The 8,133-nt window shown below is 35.3% G+C and overlaps 1 protein-coding gene across 1 annotated transcript in view; it reads left to right on the forward strand.

The window, feature by feature from the left end:
* Window positions 1–6,862, forward strand: part of LOC119575042 (histone chaperone asf1-like) — an 8,021-nt gene extending 1,159 nt beyond the window's left edge. The window contains exons 2-4 of the mRNA XM_037922397.1: window positions 3,855–3,970; window positions 4,689–4,865; window positions 6,083–6,862. Coding sequence (XP_037778325.1) covers window positions 3,855–3,970; window positions 4,689–4,865; window positions 6,083–6,283 — 494 coding nt within the window. The 3' untranslated portion in view covers window positions 6,284–6,862. The remainder of the gene's footprint in view (window positions 1–3,854; window positions 3,971–4,688; window positions 4,866–6,082) is intronic.
* The last annotated feature ends 1,271 nt before the right edge of the window (window positions 6,863–8,133 follow it).

Here is an 8,133-nt window from a genome sequence, read left to right on the forward strand (position 1 = left end):
TTCAACAATCTACGTTGCAGTAACTGGGGGAGGGTTGATGGGGGGCCTCTGAGAGCCCTCCCCTCCCCCTCCCCAACACCCCCCAACAAACATCTGCACCTTGGTATGCATGGCAAAACGGAGCTGAAACTTGGGAGCACCGAGTGGACTTTCCGCAGAATTTTTCCTTTACTTGTGGATTACCGTTATGTCTGCGAATTATTTCTTGTACTGACGACTCCAGCTTTTAGGCCTCTCCAAGAATACCATCTTCAGTTTGCCCTAGCTTACTGCAGCCATAGATTAACCATAAAATTGATGTCCAACTTAGCATTGTTGCAGAGTCAAAGTGATAATAACAGCCTCTTCACACTGCAAAACATCTCTCGTGTATATTCTGAGTCAGATTGGGGGATAAATCCAGTATTTCTACAAGTTCTGTCTTGTAAGATAGTAAAATCCTCACAGAAGTCTACAAGTTCAATCTTGTCAGAACAAAAGTGGCAAAGTTAAATTTGTTGGCTTTCACCAATGTGCTGACAGGTGTGGGGCTAGGGTGTTTGAATATTCTAAACATCTAGCTTAAATTAAAGTTAAATCCTTTATGAAAGTCATTACTGTGGCTTTTGCTTTGGTCAGCAACTCCATATGTACTCTAGCAAGATAAAGGTTTAATAAGAAACTTTGTTTTTGTGTAGTTTCTTGATCTGAATTTTATTATTTTAACATGAGACAATGTTAACTTAGACAACCACACTATCCCCATAACACCCTCCCCCCTTCCCCTTGTTGGCCCTCCCCATAACACCCTCCCCCCTTCCCCTTGTTGGCCCTCCCCATAACACCCTCCCCCCCTTCCCCTTGTTGGCCCTCCCCATAACATCCTCCCCCCTTCCCCTTGTTGGCCCTCCTCTCTTTGAAAAGGACTTACAATTGTGCAGTTGCATTTTCCTGCTTCTTGTGTGTAAGGTGTGAATTAGTATTTCTGGTACTGTATAGCATATTTCATCAAGCCAAACCCCAGTCCTTTACTCTTGCCATTCCCCCTCCACATAAATTACTGTTACATACATATTCACCTCCTGGTTTATCATTGCTTTTTTGAGATACATCTAAATGCATTTGAATACACATTTTATTGTTTTATTTGATCTGAAATACATTTTTATTGCTTTGTTTTAATTTCATGATTATGGTAATGAGTCCCCATTTTCATTCAATTGTGTGGTAATTGTTATAGTTTCAACTTAATGATCACTTGGGGTATTTCTCATAAGACAATGCATATTACATGAATCTAACCATGATAATGATAATGATTATAGTATTGATAATAATGATGGTAGGGATAATATTAATAATTATTAATATTAGTATTAGTAGTAATATTGTTGTTGTTCTTTTCATTATTATTATTATGTTTTATATTTTTATTGATGGTGTTGTTTGTCATTATTTTTGTTAGTTTTATTACTATTGTTATAATTGTTGATTAAAATGGTAGTAGTTATTATTGTTATTATTTATTACTATTTTTGTTGTACTTTTTATTATTACTATTAGTAAGTAACATAATATGTATTGTATTATGTGAATTATGGATTACTATGATTTCTATATTGTATTATATATTTATTGCTAATATTTTATTGTTGTTGTTGAATAATGATTATTATTTATTGTTACTACTATCACTAATATATATGTATATATATATATATATATATATATTTTTTTTTTTTTTTTTTTTTTTTTTTTTTTTCTCTCCTCCTCCTCCTCCTCCTCCTCCTCCTCCTCCTCCTCCTCCTCCTCCTCCTCCTCCTCCTCCTCCTCCTCCTCCTCCTCCTCCTCCTCCTCCTCCTCCTCCTCCTCCTCCTCCTCCTCCTCCTCCTCCTCCTCCTCCTCCTCCTCCTCCTCCTCCTCCACACAGCCATCAGATCTTGTGATTATTATTCCTTTTTTCAATTATCAACATTGTGATATGTGTGAATTTGTTGTTATTTTCTATCAGAAATGCTCCTTTCCGCACAGCATTTGTCATGATGTGTTTACTTATTGGTGTCATTTTTTGCCTTTGCAGATTTTATGTATTAGTGGGTTTAGTTTTTTTTCTTTGCCATTGCATTTACCTGTAAATGTATATGAAAGTATTACATGTTGCACAACTTTCCTATTATCAACTTGTGAAGGAAATACCATTGATAATTCATGAAAACTCAAGGAACAGTGAAAACAGGTGAAATCTACTAATTGGCCCCTTTGTGGTAAAGCTCATGTGGAAACATTACACAAAGTACTAGTGAACACTACATTTTCCAAGCCATATGGGTTTCATATTGTATTTTAAAGAATTAGATTTGAATTTTTTTCAAAAGCATGGATTGATAGTCAATCAAGTTGTATTATTGTGGAAGCACTGTTGCTGCTCATTTGCTGAAATGTTCTTAAATGTTCCTGACCGGTGAACATTTCTACCGGATACTACCTCATTTTCCTTGAGTATTCCATAGCTATTTAGGTGTTTTGACAGTGAATCTTATGGGTTTGCGGTTTGCTTTTGCTCTGCGTTACTTTATTTTACTTTACTTTTAGACTAGGCAACACAGATCAAAGCAAGTGTTGGTTTGATTGATGTAAACCATAGTACCTGATATTTTACCTCTAATTTTAAGACCAGAGAATTAAAGTAATCCACTGATTACATTGATATTGGCATTTGTAATAAAGTGTAACTCAAAAGATATATATATATATATATATATATATATATATATATATATATATATATATATATATATATATATATTTTTTTTTTTTTTTTTTTTTTTTTTTTTTTTTTTTTGGGGGGGGGGGGGGATATGGTTAGCACCATAGATAACAAGGCTATATTACATTTGATGATAATTAAATTTGACTCCTAATTAGAGTAATGGTAATTGCTTCCTTTTACTTTTACATTTTCATCAGTTTCTAATGACATTCCTCAAGCATCATTAATCACAGTGGTGCTAGCTTGCATTGGTTGGAAAGTTTGAATTATAGTTGGATTTCTTTTTTTATGGAAACAAGGGGTGTAGCAGTCTCTCACCACATGATCACAAAGAGTTTATTAGGTTACAAATTCTTTCATAAAGAAGACTACAGTGGCTCTACCAGTGTTTTTGCATTATTTTTGTATGACCTTGGTAATTAAGAAAAGCTTCCATCTTAGAAACTGTACTTTATTTTCAAATTGATTGCATGGTTGTAAAAATGAGTGATGAGAAAAGTGGTATAAACATTTTCAGGTATATTTTATACTTATTCTTGTTCTTATCTCTCTAACTGTAGGTTCTCCATGTCTTGAATATTTATTCTACAGGCACATTTATGATTGTATAGAGGAATGTTGATATTACATATATAAATGCAGAACTAAAAGTATTAGATAATAATTAGAGTATTCTTTTATTGTGGAATGAATTATTTTATGAGATGTTATTAGCATGTGGGTTAGAAATCAAGTGATGTACAGTACACTAGTGTATCATTTGTCTACGATGCTAACGAAAGGGGGTGTGGAGTTCTATATATCCAGACTGATCAGACTTTTGTATAGTACTCATATAGGGCTTATTACTTGTTTGGTAAAACAGCAAGAGTTGTTCAAAATGTATTTTAGGGATGTCTCTTAGTATCCAAAGATTTATATTTTTTCTTGTATGAGGTATTCAAAGCAATATAGCATTAGGCAACCATGCCTTTCATTACTTTTATTAAAATTAAATTTTTTCTTAATTTTTATGTTACTCTGAATAACTTCAAATGTAATTTGCATAACCTATATATTACCCAAGAATAACTTTTTGATTAATTGCTATTTCTCCCTGTTCCAGATCTGGAGTGGAAAATAATATATGTAGGTAGTGCAGAAAGTGAAGACTATGATCAGACCCTTGATACAGTGTATGTTGGACCAGTTCCAGAAGGGAAACACATGTTTGTATTTCAGGTATGGTGACACAAAGTATTACATCTCTTAATTATATTTTATTAACAGGTTGATACCAGGTTTATTAACATTGTTTACACATAGATGGCTTAAAAATTGCTCATTCACAAAGACTTGATTTTGAAGTGTAAAAAGGTTTTGTTTATTATTCCTAATATTGTAATAATAATAATGCTCATGATGAGGAAAAGATGTTGCTAATGATAGTAACAGTAATAAGAATAAAAAAAATAGATTAAATAGGTAACAGATAGGCCTAGTAATGGACTAAACATTTGTGAATCCATGTGGATGTAAAAATAAATAAATTATCAGAACCAAAAGTAGGATACCATGGACAGTGCATTTAACTTGTGCCATTGGTTTAAGGATAATATTGCAAGTTTCGTAATTAAATGTTTTAAAAGATGAAATGTTGTCATGACTTAAAAATGTGATTGAGTTACGTATAGCTAAATCTTGACAAGATTACAATTGGTTATTATGTTAAGTGTAGTTGTGTAATGAGTAACAATTTTCTCATTTTATTATAGTTCAATTTATCAAAGACACTATCTTTTAAGAGTGGGAGCAGGGAACAGACCGTCCACTCAGCCATTTAGAATTTTTCTCACTAAATCTTTAAATTAAGATAAGCGGGCAACTCATTTTGAAGTAAGCTGTAGAGTTAAACATTAAGTAATAGCATTCAGTGATTGCAATGTAATCTTCCTTTCAGGCTGACCCACCAGATCATACAAAAATACCAGTTGGTGATGCAGTAGGTGTGACAGTTGTGCTGTTAACTTGCGGATACAAAGGACAGGAGTTTGTGAGGGTGGGTTATTATGTGAATAATTCTTATACAGACCCTGAACTTCAAGAAACCCCACCTGATGTCCCACAGTTTGAAAAGGTACGGAGAATTTTTATTTTATTATTATTCTTTTCTTTTTCTTTTCTTTTCTTTTTTTATATGATTACAGTTATTAAGGTCATTATAAATGAGTCTGGAAACAATTTGTTTTGCCTAGACCCTGAATAGTCTCAGATATCAGTTCCGATAATACAAAATACACTTAAATCATTGCCTTTAGAAATGGGTGAAGTAACCAGGCTATATTAATGTATGGTATAAAAAACAAAAAAAAAAAAATTGCTCATTTTATATATTACTTTGAGCCTTGCCCAATTATCTGGTATTTTGATGCTCTGGCCATGATTCCTATGTTGATATGTAGAGGCAATTTATTTGTTTATTTCTAGAGAGACATAAAAGACACTTGTTTATGAAAAATATGGCATGTAACTTGAAACATCTTCCCTAGGCACTGACTTTGTGAATATGTTAATAGATGTGTAGTATAAAATATTTCATGTAGTCATGCTGTAGATTATATAGTACTTATAATTTTTTCTTTCTTTCTTTCTTTCTTCTTTTCTCTTCTTATTCCTTTTCTTTTCTCTTTTTTTTTCTTTCTTTCTTTTCTTCTTTTCTCTTCTTTTTCCTTTTTTTTTCTTTCTTTTTTTTTTTTTTTTTACTTTCTCCCCTGCAAGCATTAATAACGTAAAAGATTTTTTGTATGTTGAGATTAGCAACAGTATATTCCAGTTTCATTTAGCAGACTTCATCAGTATTCAGATTTCATCTTTGCGAATCTGTTATCTGATGCAATTATACCAGACATTTCGTGTGATAGGACTTCTGATATCACTCAGTACTGCCTCCCTAACTAGGACTTTGTTGTGACAAAGATCTCTAGTAAAGTCATGTGTTTGTAGCTGCATTACTGGAGTTGTATGGTCTATGGGTATTTATTTATTTATATTTATATATTTTTTTATTTTTTTATTTTTTTTTTTTTTTTGAGGGGGGGAGGGGGAGGGGAATCCAAGGACAATAGGACTTGTTTAATTTCCAGGCCTGGCATTTGTTGCTATTTGAGTGAAATTCCAACTCATAATGGTAGTGGTGATAGAAGAAGAAGAAGAAAAAAATCTGTATTCTGAATAGTTTAATCTCCTTCTTTGTCCTTTAGCTTTTACCTTTATACTGTATCCTATTCTATAGAAATGTTCTTAGATTTGGTATATTCAGCAATTGTCTATTAATCATTATTTATTTTTTTCCAGCTTCAGAGAAATATCTTGGGAACACAGCCACGTGTCACAAAGTTCAAAATTGACTGGGATGATGCAAAGGATTCGGAAAATATCCCACCCTCGGAGAATGCAGCAAGCGATGGTGCCTCCACTTCACAGAATTCTACGGATCTCAAAGGCATAACTGCGATGGAGAGCAGTAATAGTGCTTGTGCTATGGAGGTGGCATAAATTTTTGATTTTTAGGTCAATTTTTCTATACTGCTTAAACCCTTTCATATTGTAATTGTGAATGTTTTGTATTCAGTGCAACTAGATAAGCTGGTATTGTACAGTCTTTTTGCCTCCCATTCTGACATGATTTTGTGATAAAATTTTGCATAGGGAATAGTTTTCCAGTTAATTACTACATTTTATATGAAGCAAATATTAAGATTCGTTTTATTTCTGACAGTAGACGATTTATATCATATTTGTCTTTACCTTGTTCATAAAGATTTTTATTTTCACATTTTTGTTCTAGTGCTATGCAGTCCACCATATGTTCATAAAGCCACTGCCACAGTTGTGTTGGACTGAGTCACATAAATTATTTAGCAATATTAACAAACCCAGTGGAGCATTAATGTATCACTTGTCTGGTGCAATTAATGCTGAAATTATATATAGTTTACCTGTACAAAAAAAAAAGTTTGATCAGTTCTCATATAAAAAAAATATTCATAGGAAAAAACTTTTCAGCAATGCAGGCTGACTAGTCCCATTCTGAGTTATGTATATTTAATTATTTTAATAAATTTGTGAATTCTTGTGATTGGAGTTTTAATCTTGTGCATGTGTGTTAGAGAGAGAACTTGTTTCATACCCCCAACATACTCCAGGGTTACCATGGCCAGTAATGAAGATTTTCTACATTTATGAGTGGCAGCGAGGCTTACCCCTTTATCAACTGGCCCCACTGATTTTAATTCCCCAGTTCCGTGACTCCCAGTCTCTCCTTTGACCATAACTCTGAGCACAGCTTCCCTCTCCTCAATGTGTACTGTCTGCAGTACTAATTTACTCACCTCTCCACAAGACCCCATCTTTCTACTAATCATTTCAGTGCTCTGTGTAGCCCAACCAAATAGGATAGATTTCACCCCTAATCTCTTGCCTTGCTCGTTATTTTTGTGAAAGGGCCCAATGTAGGGGAGCACTCTTTCCTCAGCTTTGGCCTCAAATAATTCTGCAAGGTCTTTTCTTCCCCTTTCCTACTCCCTACTCCTCCTCTCCCTCTTCCTCTCCCTGCTCCTCCTCCTCCTCCTCCTCTCCCTCTTCCTCCTCTCCCTCCTCTTCCTCCTCCTCCTCCTCCTCTCCCACCTCCTCCTCCTCTCCCACCTCCTCCTCTTCTTTGTTCCTCCTCTTCCTCCTCCTCCTCCTCCTCCTCCTCCTCCTCCTCCTCCTCCTATTCTTCGTTCCTTCTCCTCTTCCTCCTCCTCCTCCTCCTCCTCCTCTCCCTCCTCCTCCTCTCCTCCCCTCCTCCTCCTCCTCCTCTCCCCTCCTCCTCCTCCTCCTCCTTCTCCTATTCTTCGTTCCTCCTCCTCCTTCTCCTTTTCCTCCTCCTCCTCTTCTTCTTCTTTGTTCCTCCTCCTCCTCCTCTTCCTCTATCCTCATCCCCATCTTCTGTCTACTTCCAAAGGTGTGAGATTCATGATGAAAGGCTGGCTTTGTCAGTCATGAATGACCTCTGGGAGCCATAGGCACAGTATTCCCTTGGGTAATCTCCTAGCTCTTACCTATCATGGGGACCCTGAGGGAATATATTTCTCTCCCCATTTATTTCGGGCTCGCCATGACCAATAATGAAGTTTTTTTACCAATATTATGGGCATTTGATTTGTTTCCTGACCCCTGCTGCTCCTTTGACCACAATTTTTGAATACTCCCTCCCTCCTCCTCTCCTCCACATAAGAAAACCTTTGTCTCTCAGACCACCTCACCCAACCCCTCCAGAAATTCTTGAAGACATCCAAAAGTTCCTAAACATGACTCAAGAAAAGGCTTCACTTCCTCATCCACCCTCTAATTGCCCTATTCCT

This window comes from Penaeus monodon, chromosome 7 (assembly GCF_015228065.2).
Source record: "Penaeus monodon isolate SGIC_2016 chromosome 7, NSTDA_Pmon_1, whole genome shotgun sequence".
Taxonomy (NCBI): Eukaryota; Metazoa; Arthropoda; class Malacostraca; order Decapoda; family Penaeidae; genus Penaeus; species Penaeus monodon.